We start from the raw sequence: 20,817 nt of genomic DNA on the forward strand, positions 1-20,817 counted from the left end.
GGAAAAATGTGGAAAAATTGGAGGAAAAGTTAAAAAAACTGGGCATGTTTAGTCTTTAGAAAAGAAGACTGAGGGGGGACATGATAACAGTTTTCGAATATGTTACTGTTATAAAGAGGATGGTGAACAATTGTTCTTCATGTCCACTAAAGGTACAAGAAGAAGTAATGGGCTTAATCTGAAGCAAGGGAGGTTTATGTTATATCAGGAAAAGCTGTTTAACTCTAAAGGTTGTTGAGCTCTGGAATAGGCTTCCAAGGGAAGTTGTGGAATCCCCATCACTGGAGGCTTTTGAGAAGGAAGTTGGACAAACACCTGTCAGGGCTGATCTAGGTTTACTTGGCCCTGCCTCAGCACAGGGGGCTGGACTTGATGACCTCTTGAGGTCCCTTCCAGTCCTGCATTTCTATGATTGTATGACATGTACTGAAATTGTCCTCTTTTTCTCTCTCCCTTCTCTTTGTCCTTTGTTCCTCCTCTTCCCAATTCTCCCTGGCTTCTCCTCTCTTTCTCCTCTTTGGCTGTCCCTGCGGTGGTTGGGATCTCCTGGTTGTTCACTGTGGCCCTGCTGCTTTGCTCACAGATGTCTCTCCAAGGCACCGGATCCAGAATATCAGCCGTTTTGTTTGGAAGCAGGCGAATGTGGCCAGTGAGCTGTGGGAGAAGCTCACTGCCCGCTGTGTTGACCAACACCGTCACATTGAACGGACACTGGAGCAACTGCTGGAGGTCAAGGGAGCCATGGAGGAGCTCAGCACAACTCTGGACCAGGCCAACAGTGTGCGAGAAACCTGGGAGCCGATTGGAGACCTCTTCATTGACTCCTTACCAGAGCACATCCAGGCAACCAAGGTACATCTCACCCTCTCTCTGTTCCTGAGGGAGACCAGTTGCTTCTCTCCAGGATCTCCTCCAGTAAGACAGCATCATGCAATCATTGATAGTCGCTATCCAAATAGAACTGTGCCAAAATCCTGTCTGGACACCGATAAAACCAGAGGGACCAGTTCATCGCTAGTGTGACTCCACTGACTACTAGGACGAATTTGACTTGAGATGTTTGTAGGGATAGATAATCCTGAGGTCTTTTCCAGTGGAGCATATTCCCCTCACTGTGTCCTGCTCAAACCATGCACTCTCTGGATAGCACTCTTCTTCTCATTTTCTACTAGTTGGGATCTGATTAGTATCCCAAGCAAGAAGACTCAATTCCATTGTGGTGCTAGTGCGTGCATCTCCAGTCTGGCTTGCTGGGTTCTTTCTGCTGCTCTAGCACTCTCAGGGGAGGAGGGTTAGGCAGCGATTCCCACCCACCCCCACTCTCCCAGGCAATGCCAGCTGCTGGTATACCCAGGCCAGTATCAGAGCATTGCTAGTGATGTTACAATGAAGGATTAAGGTGAGTGGCTTTTGTCTCTGTCCCACCTTCTGTCTCTTCTCTTTGGGATGGGGGGCTCTAGCTGTTTAAAGAGGAGCTCTCCCCCATGAAGGACGGGGTGAAGCTAGTTAATGACCTCGCACACCAGCTTGCTATCTCAGATGTGCATCTGTCCATGGAGAACTCCCGGGCTCTGGAGCAGATCAACACCCGATGGAAACAGCTGCAGGTAGGAAGGGGCAACGTGGGGGCAAAGGAGGGAAGTTAGGTGCCCTGTGAACAGCAGTTGTACATTATGGGGAAGGGGCTGTCAGAGTGCAACAAGGGTAACAGAGATCTGGGGTCATATGTCTGAATGGGTCTATTCTGAGAGAGAGGGAGACAGCAGGTCACCTGCAGGGAGGTGGTGAGTCTGCAGTGGGGCTCTGGAGAACAGAGGCAACATGAAAGACAAGACACAACGGGGGCTCATAGGGGCAGGTCCTCAGCTAGCGTAAATGGGTGCAGCTCTGGTGGCTTCAGTGGAACCATAGTGAAGATCTGGCCTGTGGGGCTGAGAATTAGCTAGGTGAGGGAGTGGGCAGGAGGGTTTGATTGTTGGGGGATAGGAATCCAGGAAGGTGGTGGATGTGTGTGTGTGGGGGGGTAACTTGGGGTGGTGCATTGCAGTGCCACGTTAGTATGTGTGTGATGACCTGTCTAAAAGCTGAAATCCTGGGGAAGTTCACATTTAAGTTCCAGTTTCCTCTTCTCCCAGGCCTCGGTTAACGAACGCCTGAAGCAGCTCCAGGATGCCCATCGGGACTTTGGCCCAGGTTCCCAGCACTTCCTCTCCAGTACGTGAGCAGATCCTCCCAGTGTCCCCACCATCGGATACCCCTGGGTGTGGGGAGCTCAGCACTGTGCCATTTGCTTTGTACAGATTCACACCTGCCTGCCTTTCTTACTGCCTTGGCCACACAAGATTTCCTCCAGAGACATATTCCCTCTGGCCTAGCTCTGCCAAGGCAACCCCAATAACCAGCTAGAAAGAGGCGCTATCGAGTGGCAGTTCCTAAGTGACATATGGCATTAGCCAAGGTGGATAGCACCATGATACCTGGAGGGTACAGGATTAAGGTGCTTGTTTATATGGGGACACTCAGGAAAAATATGACAAATCCACTAAAGGGTGAAGTCACTGGGCTTCAGTGAAAGTGCGTTAAACCCATGGGGATGCTCCCCTGTGAAAGTAAAGTGGCCTTTGTTCCCTGAATCTTAACCCTCCCTGGAGACAAGCCCTTACGCAGGAGGCAGCTGTCCAGGCTATTATGATCCGTATTTGCTAACCACTCAGGCCAGTCAGGTGGAGTGGTGCCCCATTCAATAACCCAGACATGGTGACACGAGCCTGAAGCACCTTCCAGTTGACACTTGGGGCTGTGCCAAACTCCATAATCCTGTGACTCCACAGAGCTGGATGACAGATGGCAGCAAAAAGTCAGCTCCTATAGTCCACAGTGGTGGATAGAGCAGTGAGAATGCACCTGTTATTTCCCATTGTAAAGCAGGATGCTATTCCCTCGTTGCTGAGCTGGTTCTGTCAGGAGGCTGTCTTGGCACCATGGCGAACCCTGCAGTGGAAAGAATTTAAGACAAAATTTCCAAACCTGGGTGTCTGATGTTAGGCTTCTACATAAAAATGGCCTGATTCTCTGAGGTGTTGAGCACCCCCAGCTCCCAATGACATCAGTGGGGTTAGTGGGTGCTCGGCTTGTCTGCAGAGCTGGTCACTTGCCCTGGGTGCCTGCACATGGATTTAGAAGCCAGGTTTAGAAGCACTGACCTTGGTGCTTATAAAGTGCCTGCGTGGAGGTGAGCTGTTTGGTGATGGTGCTGGAGGTGAAAGGGTTTCCTTTCCCCAGATAATTACTGGTGCTGCAGACAACCAATGCAGTTATGGCATGGCTCCTATCCACCCTGATCTTTCTGCTTCAGAAAAACAGGCCTCTCCTGAACTGAAGGAGAGCTCTAATGAGAGTGAGAGAAGCAGATGTCTCATACACTGTGACCCAGCCATTAGAGGGTAGCAACACACCCTCCAGCACCCAAATCCAGTGCAGTACACCCACCACACTGATGCACCTTGATGTCTCAGGGCTGGACCTTGTAAAGAAGGATTTCACTGACTAGAGACCACTGCCTGGGGCAATGGCAGTGTCTCAGTGGTAGGGTCCTGTCCATAGTCAACTGTGGGGAGTGGGGTGAGGCTGGTGACACAGAGATGGCTACTTGATTTCTGCATTTACCGTGCAAGTTGTGCTGCGTCCCTAGCCCCACCTCATCTCTGCTCCCCAAGAACAGCACTCGGTAGGCTGCAATCTCTCATCAGAGAGGAGTTTGACTAACAGTAACGTCTGTATCTGTCTCTCTTTGCAGCCTCTGTCCAGGTTCCCTGGGAACGAGCAATTTCACCCAATAAAGTGCCGTACTACATCAAGTAAGTGTACAGTCAGAGGCTGGAAGAGAGACTGGTCTCTCTGTCTCACTTTCCGGGGTGCTCTGTCTTCCATCCCCTGTGTGACTTTCCCACTCACCTCCAAAAAGACCTGTGTGGTCCTGATGGGGTAAAACACAAATCCTGTCCATTCCAGGTGAGCGGTGAGCTCACTGCCTTCCAATCACACCGGACACAGCCCGTGTGGCCCTTTCCCCCAGGGCAGATCTGTAATCACACTGCAGACTCCTCAGTCTCTGGTGTAGGTAGGAACCTAGCTGGGTCCCCACATTCAGCTGTGGTTGAGGCAAGAGTTGTGTTCCCTTGCAGGATTCCCAGCTCTGGGGACTCCCATTAGGTTTTGCAGAGGGGACATTTGCAGACATTAGAGGTAGGTGTGTGTGTGTGTGTGTGTGTGTGTGTGAGAGAGAGAGAGGGAGGGAAAGGGGGGGTGTAATTTGGCAAGTGCTGTTGTCAGACACTTCTTAGTGGCTGTTAGCAGGCATTGGGGCACTGGAGAGGAGTGCTTGCATGTTGTAGGAGGAAGGACCCTAGCAGTCAGCCCATAAGAGGTGGGACTGGAGGCGAAATTAACAGTGATGTTAAAACAAGCTCATCACACCTGATTCCACCAGGGTGGGCCCCTTGCCTCCAAAATGCATTCCACCTGTGTGCACTGGGAATCCCCTTTGGTATTATCAGCTTCCCCTCCCCGCCCAATAAGAGAGCATGTGGGATCTCTCTGCACCATTATGCTGAGATGGGAGGACGGGATCATCAGGTGATGGGCACAGGCCTGCAGGCATCTGCTGCCCGATTTGGGGCCAGAGGGAGCTCCAGTCCGGGGCAGCTCAGAATTTGAGGACCCTTTGCAATAAAAAGGGGGTGATAGCTGGCCGCATCCATCTGCCTGTTCACGTCTGCCAGTTAATTTACAGGTTTAATGATTTGGTTTCCTTTTTTTTTTTTTTTCCCCCTCAGCCACCAGGCTCAGACGACATGCTGGGATCACCCCAAGATGACAGAGTTATACCAAACGCTAGGTAAGAGCTGCTCTAGGCACCTCCCTTGGGGCGCCCACTGCCTGAGCCCATGGAGAGCACTGATTCACACAGCCTTTCCTTCCCACGCCCTTTGTACGATGGGACTCGGAGCAATCCCCCCAGTGCACCTGACAAGCGGAAGAACTCCCTCTGCTTAGCTCCCCATGATATAATGGATCCAGAGTCTCTGCAGAGACTTGGTGTGATTCTTTGCTGTCTTCTGTCACACTCACTCCTCCTCACCTTCTGTCCCTGATGGAGGATTGAGCCTTGTGAGTTGGAACTGGCACAACATCCTTTTGGCTTGGGTTTTGTGCTAATTCAAAGGACACTTTCCCCAGCCAAGTCTGTGACTGGTGAGTGCACCTCTCCCTGCTGCTGAGTATGAAGATGCACAGGCCATGGTTATAGTCAATTATTTCATGTTGTTTTGCAGCTGATTTGAACAACATCAAATTCTCTGCATATCGGACCGCCATGAAGCTGCGCCGTGTCCAGAAAGCTCTGCGGTGTGAGTACCATACATTGTCCTTGCCTCTCCTGCCCTTCTACTCTGGGGAGCCTTTCAGTGCTTACAAGGAGAGGTTGGAGTGGAGCAACTGATTGGGGTTGGGGTTGGTTCGATGAGACTGTCAACTCTGTCTGATCAATTTTGACGGTTATGTTAACGGTAGGGTCAGTCCTACCCTCACCTCACCTCAGAGCCCCTATGATTCTTGTGGCTTTTCAGTTCCATTTTCCTCAGCTTTCACATCTTTTTCTCTCCTATGTTGCTGTGGAAGGCCCACACAAAGAGGGGAAACTGACTCACTGGGCAGTGAGATGCTACACAAAGTGCTCTCCAATGGCCAGAGTAACCACACAGAAAAAAATAGTGAGACACTCTTTCCCTGTAATCTTGCAGTGTCTGGGATCAGCCATGGTAGGGGAAAGAATGCTAGACAAAAAGATAGATGGTGGCCCTTTGATGTATTTTTGTTTGGGACTGATGTTTTCAGAGAAGGTGTCCATAGCTCTCCTCTCCATTCTGATCGGTAATGTTCCTTTCTCTGTTCCCTGCTCCTCCAATGCCTCAATTCTCTGCCCCTGGCCTGCTCAGTGGACCTGGTGACTCTGGCCACAGCCTTGGAAATCTTTAATGAGCATGAGCTACAGCCCAGCGATCGCGTGATGGACGCGGTGGAGGTCATCCACTGCCTGACTGCCCTCTATGAGCGGCTGGAGGAGGAGAGGGGCATTCTAGTCAACGTGCCGCTCTGCGTGGACATGAGTCTCAACTGGCTGCTCAACGTTTTCGATAGGTACCTGCTCTCAGCTTCCCTGATTCCTTTCAAAGCCATAAAGCTGGTGCTGCTGGAGCCGGCACACTGCCTGGGCACTGCGTGAAGGGAAACCTCACTGCTGGAGCTTGGGTGGGTGCTGCAAGGAAGCTCATAGTGCCATGCGCTGGGGCCCTGCTGGCATAGGCAGGGCATTCCTGTGAAGAAGTTGGCATTACAGTGGTCCAGCTGGCATTGCTGGGAGGAAGCTCGTGCTGTTGAACTCTCAGCAGGCACTGACGGGGCTCTTTAAGAAAACGACCTTCGCAGAACAGAGAGAGGCTCAGCGTTGTACCTCTCTGTTTTTCAGCTGTCGCAGCGGGAAGATGCGAGCGCTGTCCTTCAAGACTGGCATTGCATGTCTGTGTGGCACAGAGGTGAAGGAGAAATTCCAGTGTGAGTCACCACCTGGGGTCCATGGAATAACTAGGTCAGAGCAGGAGTGGGAGGCTTCCGGGCTTAGTAAAGTTTCTGAGCAAGGAGGCCTGCCTGATGGGAGTCTCCTACCATGACTAATCTCTGCATCACGACTCCCGCTCTCTCTCTGAATCCCAGACCTCCTAATTTACTAGGCTGGGACTACAATGCTGCAGTGCAAATACAGACACACAGGTGAACTCCTCAGCTCAGCTGTGGCAAAGGGTCAGTCTCAGGGTCAGAGCTCCAAGCCTTACTTCATCTCTGTCCTCTTGCTTCCTTTCCTCTTGCCCAGATAAAGCTGCATCCCCAGCCATGGGGTTGGGGTGGGGGGCACACACCTGCACAACTGTAATGGGAGTGTCTGTGCTGTTGGTCTCTCACCCTTGTTCTCTTGATTGCTATGGTGCTGGGCCATCTCCCGGCAGATCTCTTTGGCCAGGTGGCGAATCCCGGCGGTCTATGCGACCAGCGGCACCTCAGCATCCTGCTGCATGAGGCCATTCAGGTTCCTCGCCAGTTGGGAGAGGTGGCAGCATTTGGGGGCAGCAATGTGGAGCCCAGTGTCCGCAGCTGCTTCCGCTTCGTAAGTAACGTCAGTGGCGATGCTTCCTTCTGCCTCTTTCCCTTCCCGAGGGGTCCGTCCAGTGGGCAGGGAGGCAGTGACAGCGGCTCTGGGAGAGATCAGTGTCAGAGCTACCTCCTGTAATGCACATGCCTTCTCTGGAGTGGGTATGGTACCAGCTCAGCAGGGAGAGGGGCAGAGATGGGGAGATGGAACAGGAGCCATGCAGGGGCAGTTCAACAGCTGGGTATTGGCTAGCAGAGATCTCTGCCTCGCTCTGTGCTTGAAGCCATGATGGTATTTCATAGCGTGATCTGCTCCTGTCTCTCTCCTCTTTCCTTAGAGTAATGGGAAGTCTGTGATCGAGGTCGTTCAGTTCCTGGAATGGGCCAACCTGGAGCCGCAGTCCATGGTGTGGCTGGCTGTCTTGCACAGAGTGACCATTGCTGAGCAGGTGAAGCACCAAACCAAGTGCTCTGTCTGCAAACTGTGTCCCATCAAAGGCTTCAGGTACGGAGAGCAACTGTGTGTGCAGTCTTTGCAGGCAGTTTAGGAACAAGGGGAACTCTGCGGGAGCCAGTGTTAGTGGGGTTACACTGGGATGAATCTCACTCAAGTGCTAGACAAACACGCTCCTGGCAGACTTCATCTCCTAACCTCAGGGGATAGTGGGGACCCTTCTTGGAATGGGACCTCAGCCCAGTCTCCTGGTGGCGGGTCTGCTGGAACCTGGCTCAGGGTGGGCATGACAGAAAGCTGACCTAGCTGTCAAGCGTTTGTGGTCTCTGCGAAATGACTTGATATGACATTATCCCCTGGACAGAGACCAGCATGAAGCACCAACTACAAGTACTAATGGAACCCTTGGCTGGCTACCTCAGTATGGAGACTGAGCTGCTTTCCCATGCCAGCAGGGCAGAGGCCTGTCAGCAGGTCCAAAGGCAGCTTGCGCTGTTCAGGCTGTGCCTGATGTGCGGATAGCAGCTGCCAGCTCAGGGCCACAGTCACACCAAACGTGTTAAAATAAAAAGGTGTGCTGGGGCCTTAGGGCTGGGGTGGGGTCCCCACCCTCACCCACTCTCCCCTGAGGCTGGGAGATGAGGTCTCTGCCAGGAGTGTGTTTGTCTAGCACTTGGGGAGGCTGTGGCCGTTCTGGAGGCCTTACTGGCTGGCCCCCACCAGCAGGGGCAGTTCAACAGCTGGGCCGTGTGCTGAAAAGGCCATTTGCCCTAGACTTGCGGTAGGTTTTAGATGTAACCTATGACCTCCATGTCTCAATAATTTGGGCATTCCTATCAGCAGTGCCTCAGACAGGTACTCCCACAAATATCAAATGGAGAGACCCCCTGTCCCCGCAGGAAGAGAGGGAGGGAGCTTGCTGGCTTCTGGAGACAGTGAATGGGTCGGTGCCTCTGAGCTGTGCTTTAGATTCAGTGAAGTACAAGAAAAACCAGAGCAGCCATGACCTGTGGGGAGCACACAGGGTGAGCCAGACACACTAGCTCAGAGAGATCCCCTGCTGAGAGCCCCTGGAAGCAGGAGGCTTGGAGACAACGCATCAAAGATTGGTGCCGTCTCCATAACTCCACTTCATCTTCCCAGGTACCGCAGCCTGAAGCAGTTCAACGTGGATATCTGTCAGACCTGCTTCCTAACTGGACGAGCCAGCAAAGGGAACAAGCTCCACTATCCCATCATGGAGTACTATACTCCGGTAAGGAGCTGGGGCGCTTGCTGTCGTGCTGGGGGTGCTGCGCACTCGCAGTCTCACATGGCTAGGGAGCTACGGGCAACCAGCCTAGGGTATTGCAGGAAACTCTTCATTCAATGCTGTTCCCCACTCCTGCTGCTGTACAGTGCCAGAAATGGCTTAGCCGATGTTTTGTTCAGCTCTGCCTGTGCATGACGGAAGCTGCCTACACAAGTGTGTTTTGCTGATTACAAAGCTGTCTCAGTAAACACAGGCTCTGCCACTCCAGCCCATTCGTGTGAAGTGCAGAGACAGTCCCCAGTACTGTGCATGTTGGCATGGCCTTGCACTGTGGTATGACAAGCCACACTCCTTATTCCATGTGCAGCTGTTTGCTCGTGCTCTTCCCTGCTCGTTGCACAATTCTTTCGTGCACCTGTGGCCTGTGCTCTGGAAACTCTCCCCACTACCCTGTTTGAGGCTTGACTCGAGGGATCTCTTTCCTCTGGATGCCCCCACCCCTTACTCACTAAAGCCTTGGTGTGTCTGTTTTTCTGCAGACCACCTCTAGTGAGAACATGAGGGACTTTGCTACAACTCTAAAAAACAAGTTCCGGTCCAAGCAGTACTTCAGCAAGCATCCACAGAGAGGCTACCTGCCCGTCCAGTCTGTGCTGGAAGCTGACTTCACTGAGACGTGAGTGCTTCTGTTGCACCAACCGGCCCTGTCTGATCCTCCCCCATCTGCCCCCCCCCCACCATACAGATGGGGACCTTCCAGGTTCATGGGGTTGGAATTCAAATGGAAATGATCCCACTGCAGGGATCAGAAGGTGAAGATGGTTCAGGTTTCACTCTAGAGGCTGGACTGCTGTCTAGGCCTTAGAAGAAGACCTGGGATTCCCATTGCCCTCCCTTGATGGAGGGTTTGGTGGAGATGCTGCTTCCAACTTCCTGTTTAACCTCACAGGAGTGATGCTTCTCTAAACTGTCCCTGGTGCTTCTAGACCCAAAGGGGACTGGGGCAGCATCTCCTAGTCAAAGGTCAGAGTAAGGAACCATAGAGCCTCACTGACCTGTGTGTGTCTCTTCCAGACCGCCCTCCTCCCCGATGTTACCACATGCCGATACCCACTCCCGGATCGAACACTTCGCCAGCAGGTACCACATGCCGGTGCAGGATGCCCAATGAGGTCCTCTGTCCATCTTGTATGCAGCCTTCACTCTGCAGTTTGCAGGCTGAAGTAACCCCAGTAATCCAAGTGCCACCATCCTCTCCACACACCCCTCTGCTGGGGCTTTCCAGGCAACACTCACTAAAGTCACTTCATAGGCAGGGATCATGGCTAAAATTGGCTCAGGTTAGTTCCAAAACATGGAGCCCTCGTTCTGGGAGGGGAAGAAGGGTAGTGACACAGCTGCAGGGGCTCCCTTTGGAGTGGGATCCTCAGATGGGCTAATTTGGGCTCTGATGTGACCATTCTGTTTCTACAGGACCTTTATTTTAATTCATGAATTTTGTATTTAAAGAAGAGGCCTACTAAGTTGCCACACTTCTCCTAAGAGACAAGCCAGACCCCTGTCAGAGCCAGTTACACCCTCACCAACGCCCTCCGGGTTTTTGTTCCCAGGCACCTCTTACGTTGCCCCGTGGGACTTCATGGCCCCCACTGCTGTAGCCTCCCAATCCATAAAACATTGCTCCTTCCAACACCCTTGTGAGACAGGGCAGTGCTATTGTCCCCATCGCCCGGGTGTGGAACTGAGCACAGAGACAGGGCCCCGATCCACACAGGTATTTAGGCTTCAACTTCCATTTAAATCAGTGATTTAGAAGCATAAACATCTGTGTGGATCTGGGCCTAAGTGCCAAGGGCAAGGCCATCAGGGGCTCTGTGATGAAGCTGGGAACTGACTGTGGGTCTCCCAGACCAGTGCCCTAACACTGCCCCACCCTCCAGATAGGATTGCTGTCCATATACAGTAACTCCTCTCTTAAAGTTGTCCCGGTTAACACTGTTTCATTGTTACGTTGCTGATCAATTAGAGAATGTGCTTGTTTAAAGTTGTGCAATGCTCCCTTATAATGTTGTTTGGTAGTCACCGGCTTTGTTCACTGCTTGCAGGAAGAGCAGCCCGTTGCAGCTAGCTGGTGGGGGCTTGGAACCAGGGTGGACTGGCAGCCCCCCCGTCAGCTCCCCGTTCCCCTAAGTTCCCTGTGCAGCAGCCGCCCAGCAGACTATCAGTTGCCAGGAATTCAGCTGTTCCCCCCGCGCACACCCCCCCCCACTGCCATGTGCTGCTCCTGCCCTCTGCCTTGGAAACGCCTGCTTGCTGTGCGGCAGGGGGGGGGGGGGGGCGCAAAGTCAGGGTGTCTCCCTACCCCTGCACCCCACTTACCCCATCTTCCATAGAGCAGGGGAGGACACATGACAGGGCTCAGGACGGAGGGAGCTTCCTGGCAGCAGCTGTTGTCTCAGCTTGCTGATTGATCTACTTAACAAGGCTGTGTACTTAAAGTGCAATCAGCGTACTTAAAGGAGAAATGTGCATCTCTCTCTCACACACATGGTGTGTGTCTCTGTCTCTGTCTGCCATGCTGTCTCCCCTCCCTTCATTTGTGCTGCCTTGCAGAATGTGAGGCTACATTAACAAGTTAACCCTTGAGGGCTCAGCCAATTGCTAGTTCATCATTCAGCAGTAAGGCATTCCATGGGAAATATCCCACCCTCTGACTTCACTACCTCAACCAACCTTCACAATCATCATCACTGTGTACCAGTATTAAATTGTTGGTTTAAAACTTATATTCTGTGTGTGTGAGTATCCGTATGCGTATGTGTGTGTGTGCGCGCACTGTGACAAAGTTCCTCCTCTACCTTGGTCGGTCCTGCGCTTATTGGCAGATTTACTCACCTCAGTGATCTTCCCCACAGTCTGGGTCAACTTCTCCTGTGTCTGATCAGGAGTTGGGAGGTGTCTGATAATGCTTGTACTCCTTAGTCCTCCAGCAGCTCACTCTCAGCTCCTTGCGCCTCTTGCTCCCAGCTCCTCACACGCACTTCCTCTTCTCTGGCTCCTCCCCACCTGACTGGAGTGAGCTCCTTTTTAAACCTAGGTGGCCTGATTAGCCTGCCTTGATTGGCTGCAGGTGTTCTAATCAGCCTGTCTGCCTTAATTGGTTCTAGCAGGTTCCTGATTACTCTAGTGCAGCCCCTGCTCTGGTCACTCAGGGAACAGAAAACTACTCAGCCAGTGACCAGTATATTTGCCCTCTACCAGACTCCTGTACCCCACTGTTTGGATCTGTCACCATGTGTGTGTGTGTATATATATATATATATATACACACACACACATGGTGACAGATCCAAACACATATATACACATACATAGAGAGAGAGAGAGAGAGCCTTTTGTCTGATAATTTTTTCCCTGGAACCTAACCCCCCCATTTACATTAATTCTTATGGGGAGATTGGATTCGCTGAACATCGTTTCGCTTAAAGTGGCATTTTTCAGGAACATAACTACAATGTTAAGCGAGGAGTTACTGTACTACATGAAACAGCTGCTCGGTTGTGATGGGCCCTGGGTGGCCTCCACATGGAGGGCTCATCTCTCTTAGGACAGTCTACCCATGTTTACAATTTTTTTCTATGAAGAAAAAAAATATTTAGAACAAAAAAAAAGTGACATGGACACTGAGGGCAGAACAGCTGGGAAGATGTCCAGTCTAGTCGTCTGCAGGAGACCCCAGGAACTGTGGCGCATAGAACATACTAGTTCTCCTAGGCATGTATGAACACAGTTTTGTTTCCCCAGGCTCGCAGAGATGGAAAGCCAGAACTGTTCCTTGTTTAATGACAGCTTGTCCCCAGATGATAGCCTGTGAGTTGATGTATCTCTCTATATTTTGAATGTATTTCTCTGCAATGCTTCCATGGGGAGATATACTGAGGCTGGCTGGCTGGGGCATGTGAGAAGCTCCTTCTCTATTATCTGTCCTGCCCTATCTGTGGTGCCCTCTGTACTCAGGAGTTCAATTCCTTTGCTCTAAGCAATACAAAACCAGCCTCTCTTGAACAAAACCGCCTCCCTGCAGCTGTTCCTTCCACTCGCTTTCCCATCGCTAGAGTTTCCTCACTGATCTCCTCCTGATGTTTTGTGACAGGGATGAGGATCAGTACCTGTTGCGTCACTCCAGCCCAATCACAGACAGAGAGCTGGTGTGCAGCCCAAAGATTGAGGACAGCCTCAACACGGAGGATAAGGGGGAGCTGGAGAGAATCCTGGCCCACTTAGAGGATGAGAACAGGTATGTGTGTGGCCAAAAACCATAGCTAGAAAGTGAGATGGGGGTTGGTTCAAAGGGGAAAGGAGCCAGAGAAACACTGTCTTAGCCTGCTCACCAAGGGCTGGACAAGCAGGCAGGAGTTCAGAGAGGAGCCATGGAAAGGATTGCAGGGGCTAGGGGGAGTGACTGATGGAGAGGGATGGAAAGAGCACAATATGTCTAGCTTGACTGAGATGTGAGAACTGTTTGGAGAGGACGGGACACATCCCAGAGCTGCCTTGTTTAGCTCCAGTAAGTATAACTTGGAGTAATGGGGTGAAGTGGAGGAAGGGGACACGCAGGCTCACTAGTAATCAAACTTCTGGAGAGTGAGCGGTTATTAAAGTGGCACAGTCTCCCGTGGGAAGTGGCAGGATCCCTGTTATCAGGGACATCTAAAGCAAGACTGGAAAATATTCTGCTAGGATCAGTTTTGCCCTGACCTAGGTACTAGCTGAACAAGCCATCACTGGTCTCTTCCGTCTCCCATTTCTTTGATTTATCACCATGGCCCAAGCACCGAGGAGCCGTCTGCCAGGCGCAGAGCTAGGTTCAGAGGGAGGCTATTTACCAGAGCTGAGCTGTTTGTTTCCTGCAAGTTTAGTTCATTGCTGACGTGTTTAGAAAACTGTTGGGAACTGGTGCAGAACGAGGGGCAGGTATTGAGTAGGTGCCAGGCAGAGAATTCAGGGGGACGCTGGAACTTGAGCCCTCGGACAAACCTGATGGTAAGAAATCAGCCCAGCGGGGTTTTCTTGATGGCGGGTTGTCCATCCCGTGCCCACAGCTGCTGATGGGGGCCAGTTCAGGGATTCCAGTCTTGTCTCCGAAGCTGGTAGAGTTGCTGCTTGGATCCTGACTGTCCCTTCTGCAGGATCCTCCAAGGAGAGCTGAGACGTCTGAAATGGCAACACGATGAGGCAGTGGAGTCCCCCACTGTGACAGAAGGGTCTCCAGAATCAGCCCAAGACCCACACAACGATGAGCTCCTGGCTGAGGCAAGGATCCTTCGGCAACACAAGAGCCGCCTGGAGACCCGAATGCAGATCCTGGAGGACCATAACAAGCAGCTGGAATCCCAGCTGCACCGCCTGAGAGAGTTGCTACTGCAGGTACCTCACGGGGATTGGAGGGAGAGCAGGGTGCAGGGTCCAGTATCTGAGAAGGCTTTGGTATGATGGGCCTGGGAGAAGAGCTGCAACATTGTGGCGGGGGAGGCTGATATGGGTGGCAGGTTCTGGTAATGGATGTGCAGAAGGTTGCAGGCCAAGGTCAAGGAAGGAGGAACGTGGAACCAGGGAGCAGCAGAAAACTTTTTTATGAAGTCTCCTTTCTCTTTCCAGCCACCGACTGACTTGGACATCAATGGCTCTGCGGCCTCTTCCTTGACTTCCTCGCCCCATCCGTCGGAGGGAAGTCAGCCCAAGGAGAAGGAGCACAACACTCCTGAAACCGAAACTGCAGGTAAGGCTCTGGAGCTGGATGTTAGATCTCTAGTGCCCCTTGCCAGCCCTGGTTTGTTGTGCTACAAAAAAGGTCCATTCATCTGCTGTTCAGAGTGGAGAGCTGGAGTGTCCAGTGCACTCAGTCGCGCTGCTGTCATCAGCCCCTCACCTTCCTGGTCTGCCTTGCTATGAAACACAGAGATTTGCTTTCTAGGCTCTCCATCCCTCTGCTTTATGAGCAGCCCTGTACTGCCTAGCCCCATGAACAGGGCGTCTTTCTGCAGTGCTGCCAGTCCCTGCCCTGTCTCCTGATCACTGTCCTGCCTTGTGGATCTAGCCTACCTGGTATCATATGGAGTTAAATCTCTGAAAAATGCCTGTAATCGCAGCTCTGCCTTTTCTCTAATCCTCTTGTTCCCCAGATGAGGTGGAGACGAGGGCACGGGATGTCAGTCTGTGTTTGGAGGACATCATGGAGAAACTGAGGAGTGCCTTCCCCAACTCCCAAGGTACTGGAGTGAAATTCCCTTTGCTGGTTTCTTACTCCTCTCTAAAATGAGTGTCTCATTTGGCTCAAATGAATCCCTAGCCCTCATTCAGCCAGTCCTGCAACAACTGAGTCCTAGCAATCATCCACTGCCAAAGAGCTGCTTGGACTTGCGGTGGCACAGATTTCAGGGAGGAGAAGGAGGAATTCCCCCTAACTGCGGAAAAGTTCCAGAACTGCTAAGAACTGCAGCCTTTGGCCCAGAAGAGTGCAACTAGACATAGGGGCAGCCTTCTGCCCTGGAGAGAAACATCAGTCACGGGAGCCCTGTGCTCCAGATGGTTTCCACTGCTCCTGAAGAGGAACATACCTGACCCCATCCAGTTCCTGGTATCGCTGGATCTGATGACCTTGAACCAACTCCCCTCTCTCCATCCCAGCCTGGAGCCACTACCCATCACTCTAATGAGGCGGCAAAGACCAGACCCCTTACATATCTGAAGAAATCACTCGCGTCCTCCTGGATACCCAGAAAAAGCCCATTCTCAGCTGGGAATGTTTAGTAGCTGGTGTTACTCTGAATGGCCCACTGTCTTCTCACAACACCAGCATGGTCTTTGGATAGGGCTTGGGATTTAGCACCTCTAACACTAGGCTATTGCTTGAGCAATGCCTCTTTAATAGCTACAGGACATGGCTGCTCTTTTAATCTAGTGTTATAGCTCCATAATCCTCCATGTAAACCTCCTTTCCTGCTCCAGCACAACAGACCCAGGGGTTCCTGTGTGTGTGCTGGGGAGAACGGCAGGGGAGAACTTTCTGGCGAATCTCCCTCCACTCAGTTTATTAATGTGATAGTTTCCAAATTCCATCTCATGTGACCTCTTGACTTTTCTTTCAGGTGTGACCTCCCTTAACTAACACCTCCTGCAGGTAAGAGGCTTTGTCTAACCAGCTTCTTGGCTGCTTTCCTCTCCCACCTCTCACACTCCTCCTGGGATGGGCTTCCCTCGGACCCTCTTGGGGGCACTCCAGTGAAATGGCCTTCATGAAGTCCACCAACGTCAGAAGATCTCAGGGGAACTCCCACTGGCCATATGGGAATGTGACTGAAGGCTCTTTGGAGTGCTGGCTGGAGCCACCCTGAGGACCAGCCAGTTCCGACCAAGTATTCTAGGGTCTGAATTTAAAGAACTCTATAAAGCATTCAAAAGAAACTCAGGAACTGAAACCCTGAGATGGTGTTGAACATGAAACACGAGCAGAGACTTCCCCCTCCCTTGCCGGTCACAAACTGTCGCCCTCCTTGTGATTGATGTAAGACAGGTAAGGAAATCACCTACAGGGGATGGCAGAGCCCAGTCCAGCCCAGCCTTGGCCCACTTTAGCAGTGTGGGCTGGTTCTGCTCCCAGACAGCCTCCTGCTGGGCACCAGGCAGCCTAATGCTCCCGCAGCAACTGGACAGTAAACAGCCTCCGAGCATCTATTTTAATACCTTTTTTGTTAGCTGCCAAAGGCTGCGAGTGTAACTAACTGAACTCTGTCAATTGCCTGCTACCCCAGGATCTCCAGGTCCCAGCTGAGGGTGCTTGCCTAGTGGGAACAGTGCAGGAGGGCAAAAGGGGGAAGGGAGGAGTCAATAATACAGCTTCAGCCCAGCTAGTAGCCTTATCTGGAGAGGAGCTTTATAACAGAGAGCCGTAGCATATATTCTGTACTTTAATACTATCGTGGACTCACTCACGCATTAAATTTTAATACCTTGTTCAGTGTTAATTTCCGCCTCACTCATTGCGTCTATTCTAGCATCTGCTTTTGAAAGGACAGCACCTTCATTTACTCTTACAATATACCATCAGAGGCATGGTTTGTGCTGCCCCTGGCCTGGAAACTCCCCCTAGGAGACCTCAGTGCAGTGGGCTGGACTAGTGGCGATGAGTAGGATGCAAATCCAGGGTTCATTTCCCTTCCGAACTGTCTGTCACCATAACACTGGAGTCGAGGCTGGAACAACCTCCCCTCCCATAGTTATAATAAGGGACCCCAGCTCCTCCCATGATGGAAAATCCAACTAAATAAAACAGGTGGCCCTGATCTATCAGCTGAATCCCGACACATTGGAAATGGGGGATTATCCCAGCAACAAAGACGTGTTTCTAGTGGGTTCTTCATATTCATCTCTCCTGAGGCCATTAAAGACTTTAGCTCTGGTCCCCTGGCTGCCCACCGACTTTATGATGCCCGTTTAGCAATTCCATCCCATGCGGCAGGCTCTCCTCCATTTCTCTGTCTGATAGGTAAATGTGCTCCTTTTCTTCCAGGGTGTTGCAAGAGAAATGGGCGAGCTCACATCTCTTGGTGACACTGAGCCATTGTGATGTATCAGGACATCATATTGTATTGTGACATGCTGTTGTGAGGCAGTGGCACTGGCCAGAGCAATATCAGGAAGGAGATGGAGCTGTGCTCTGGTGAGCTCCATCGTGCTTCTAAAAATCTCTTTCTTCATCTGGAGCTAGGACCCCTAGACCATTTGCTGCAACCCAGGGAGCTGTTTGGTTTGGGAGCCCAGAGGGTACAAGTGGGGTCTCTCCTTAAATGAGGGAGCTATTTGGCACGGGGGGTGGTGTACAAAACTTGTGTTGCAAGCATGCAGGATTGTGTTGTGTTTTATAGCATAGCAACATGTTCTCTAGAACACTTGGATCTGGAAGGCTCCAGAAAGTTATCTGTCTGGGACAAAGTGTTATGGTTGAGTAGGCTGCAGAGCTGCGGAGCTGCAACATGTTCCCCAGTGGGGAAAGGTCCCCTGGGAATGGGGTGGAATGTTCTATTTCGGGAGGAGGGGCTGTGGGGTGCGAGGCAATAAGGTTGCAGTGTAGTAGAGGCATAATAGGAAGTTTTATGAAGAACAACGTGGAATGTCGTATGCACACTATGTGTGTTGGGGTTGCTGCATTCTCCAAAGCTGATGACATTAGGCATTTTATATGGGGAACTCATCAGAGAATTCCAGAGTTGAAATAGCCTATGTTGTGGGGATCTGACTGCTGCAGCTGTGCACTGGAAAAGTTCTGGCTTGCTTTGTTGTTTGCTCTTGTGCATTGAAGATGCTGTGGACTATGTTAGGACTGTGGTGGTGTGTTGTGGCCTGGTAAGGTGGCTGCATTGTGGTGGGTATAAGGCGCTTTAGAGTGCTGTGTTAGGTCTGAGGGAGTGCACTGTGTCTCCGAGGTTCTGTGTGATACTGATTTTGTGGTGATATATTGTGTCACGTTGTGGATCTTGTTTGGTGTAGCATATTGTGGATTATGAGGCTTGCTGTAGTACACTGTACCTTGTGCATAGGAGTTGCTGTAATCTGTGATGTGTAGTAAAAGGTCCTGTGGATTTTGGTGTCTCTTAGCAGCCATGTGAATTGCTGTCCTGTGAGGTATATTGAAAGCGCTGTAGATTGCTAGGATTGCTATAGCATGCTGTTTACTGGAGGTGCTGTGGATTGTGGTATTAAGCTTACCGTAGCACGTAGGGCAGTAGGGTTAATGTGTATTGAGTAGCCAAATGTGGTGACTTCTCCTATATTAGGGCAGCTGTAGAAGGCTGTGGATTGTGTGTGAGGAGCAACACAATGTTCTCTCTGGTTTTGCTGCGATGGACATTGCTGTGGCCCATTCTCTGCCAGGAATGTTGTCAGTGGAGCACTGGAGCCACTCGTGCGTGGGGATTGGCCAGTCTAGTTGAGGAGCATGTTTTACTGCAGAGACAGTCTTGTAAGTTCTGTGTTTGGGACCAGTGTAGAAACCTCAGGCTGGGTGATGCTGCCGGAAGCTGGGGAGAACTCTCACAGATGGGACTGCCTGAGACACAGACCCGGACAAGTGAGAGCACCCTCTGCAGTTGTTGCTCCCCAGAGGAACTGCTGCTGTCTTTGCCCCCATTGGGAATCTCCCCAACCCATGTCCAGCTCCATGCTGGTCCCCCTGGCTCCAGTCCATCAGGAAGGAGCAGCCTCATATTCATCCGGACCAAACTGTTATACTTTTCACTCTAGGCAGAGGCCAGGAGAAAAGGAGAGGAAACCTCAGTTGCACCCTCTCCAGCCTAGTCAAGCCCTAAGGGAGAGGAGCAAGTGCAGACAAGTATTGTTCACCTCATCTACTTTACCACCATGCAGCACAGGCACAAACCGCTTAGCCCTAGTGCTAGGAGAGCCAGGAAGGGTTTGTTCCTACCATGGCCTGTGGCTTCCTAAGCTGCCTGCCACATGGAGATCTAGGCCGAGGGCCCTGCTGCAGTGATGATTGGAGCCACCCATTATTAGCTGTGGGATGGGACAGGAGATGGCTCCCTTTGCTAGCAAACTGGAGAAGGGCTAGCAGGGGTATTGTTTTGCCTGTAGAAAGCTGAGACTGGGAAGTAGCTAAGAATGAGCGAGAGAGGCAAGATTAGAGCAAAGGCACCTCTAAAAGCATGTTCAGGAGTCATTGCTTTTCCCTGCATGAAATCTCTCTTCTAGGGTGCAGAGGCCAGGGCCCGCTTGTCTCCCCAACTGGCTGAGAGCAGTGGCCAGCATGATCAATGATTGAGTCACAGAGCTTAAGGCCAGAAGGGACCACCACTAGTCTGACCTCCCGTTTATCGCAAGCCACCAACAGCCCAGCCCACACACACCAAACCCAACAACCAGAATTAGACCAAGTATCACAGCCCACAGGACGCTAGATTCTGACATGCTACAGGCAGAGAACAGAGGGACTGAGGTGCACCAGTCCCCGAGGCCCCTGCAGTGTCAGGGAAATGATTAAACGAGACCCCCAGATAATCCTGGCAAGTGACCCATGCCCTCCTGCTAAAGAGGAAGGTGGAAACATCCCCAAGGCACTGCCAATCTGAGCGCCAGGGTTTGTGTCTTAGTGTTCCATTGGAACACGAAACGATTGATAGTTGTTGACAGTGCAATAAGCCCAGAGAGTGAGACCCCCTGCAGCTGAAGTGTCCCACTGCTTTACTAGACCCTCAACCCCTGGTGCGCCTTGCAGTCCCCTGTGCTCTGCCTTCCTTGAATACAAGTGTTCCGGGGCATGTCTCAGACCTATCTACAGCGTTCTCCCTCTTCCCCCTGGCCATGCTTGGCTCCCCATCTCACAACAGCTCTGCGGCACTTCAGAGTTCTCGTTGCTATGAGTGCTAATCTAGGCCCTGATTAAAACCACCTGATACACTAATGTAATTAGTGGAGGGGTTAGCTATAAAATGACCATTTTCTCTTGTACCTCCTCTGAGCTCCTTCCCTTAATCACAGAGGCCTAGATCCTCAAAGGTATTTGGGCACTTAATTCCCATGAGTTAGGTGCCTAAATGCCTTGGAGGATCAGACCTGATGGCTTCACCCTCTTTTTCTTTGGAAAGGGCATCTGTAGAGAATCTGAGATCTCTCCCTGAGCTAGCTCTGCGCTTTAAGTAAAGATACAGCCCAGGCCAATCGACCAAACCTCTAGGATGTTTTCTTTATAAGCAAGGATTGTATTGTGCATAAGTGAGTTCAGGATAGCTGTTAAAGCTGGGAAGCTAACTCTGGGTACTGTTTGCTGTGGTGCTGTCCTCACTGGCATCTCTCCATTTCTGCTCTGGAAAGAGAATAAATTTGTATTTATATTGCT

At 51.5% G+C, this 20,817-nt stretch overlaps 1 protein-coding gene across 7 annotated transcripts in view; it reads left to right on the forward strand.

Annotated features, from left to right (window-relative positions):
* DRP2 (dystrophin related protein 2) overlaps nt 1–20,817 on the forward strand; it is a 62,942-nt gene extending 42,125 nt beyond the window's left edge. For 4 of the 7 annotated variants that reach the window (XM_050965021.1, XM_050965023.1, XM_050965022.1 and 1 more), the window contains exons 6-24: nt 584–852; nt 1,461–1,607; nt 2,136–2,214; nt 3,797–3,857; nt 4,836–4,897; nt 5,334–5,408; nt 5,997–6,198; nt 6,527–6,612; nt 7,062–7,219; nt 7,542–7,708; nt 8,801–8,912; nt 9,449–9,585; nt 9,984–10,049; nt 12,714–12,779; nt 13,063–13,206; nt 14,099–14,336; nt 14,568–14,688; nt 15,092–15,178; nt 16,058–20,817. In XM_050965021.1, coding sequence (XP_050820978.1) covers nt 584–852; nt 1,461–1,607; nt 2,136–2,214; nt 3,797–3,857; nt 4,836–4,897; nt 5,334–5,408; nt 5,997–6,198; nt 6,527–6,612; nt 7,062–7,219; nt 7,542–7,708; nt 8,801–8,912; nt 9,449–9,585; nt 9,984–10,049; nt 12,714–12,779; nt 13,063–13,206; nt 14,099–14,336; nt 14,568–14,688; nt 15,092–15,178; nt 16,058–16,077 — 2,297 coding nt within the window. In that variant the 3' untranslated portion in view covers nt 16,078–20,817. Of the gene's footprint in view, nt 1–583; nt 853–1,460; nt 1,608–2,135; nt 2,215–3,796; nt 3,858–4,835; nt 4,898–5,333; nt 5,409–5,996; nt 6,199–6,526; nt 6,613–7,061; nt 7,220–7,541; nt 7,709–8,800; nt 8,913–9,448; nt 9,586–9,983; nt 10,050–12,713; nt 12,780–13,062; nt 13,207–14,098; nt 14,337–14,567; nt 14,689–15,091; nt 15,375–16,057 lie in introns of those variants that run through there. The other 3 variants (XM_050965020.1, XM_050965019.1, XM_050965018.1) reach the window with 1 other exon arrangement.

Source organism: Gopherus flavomarginatus, chromosome 8 (assembly GCF_025201925.1).
Source record: "Gopherus flavomarginatus isolate rGopFla2 chromosome 8, rGopFla2.mat.asm, whole genome shotgun sequence".
In the NCBI taxonomy this organism is placed as follows: Eukaryota; Metazoa; Chordata; order Testudines; family Testudinidae; genus Gopherus; species Gopherus flavomarginatus.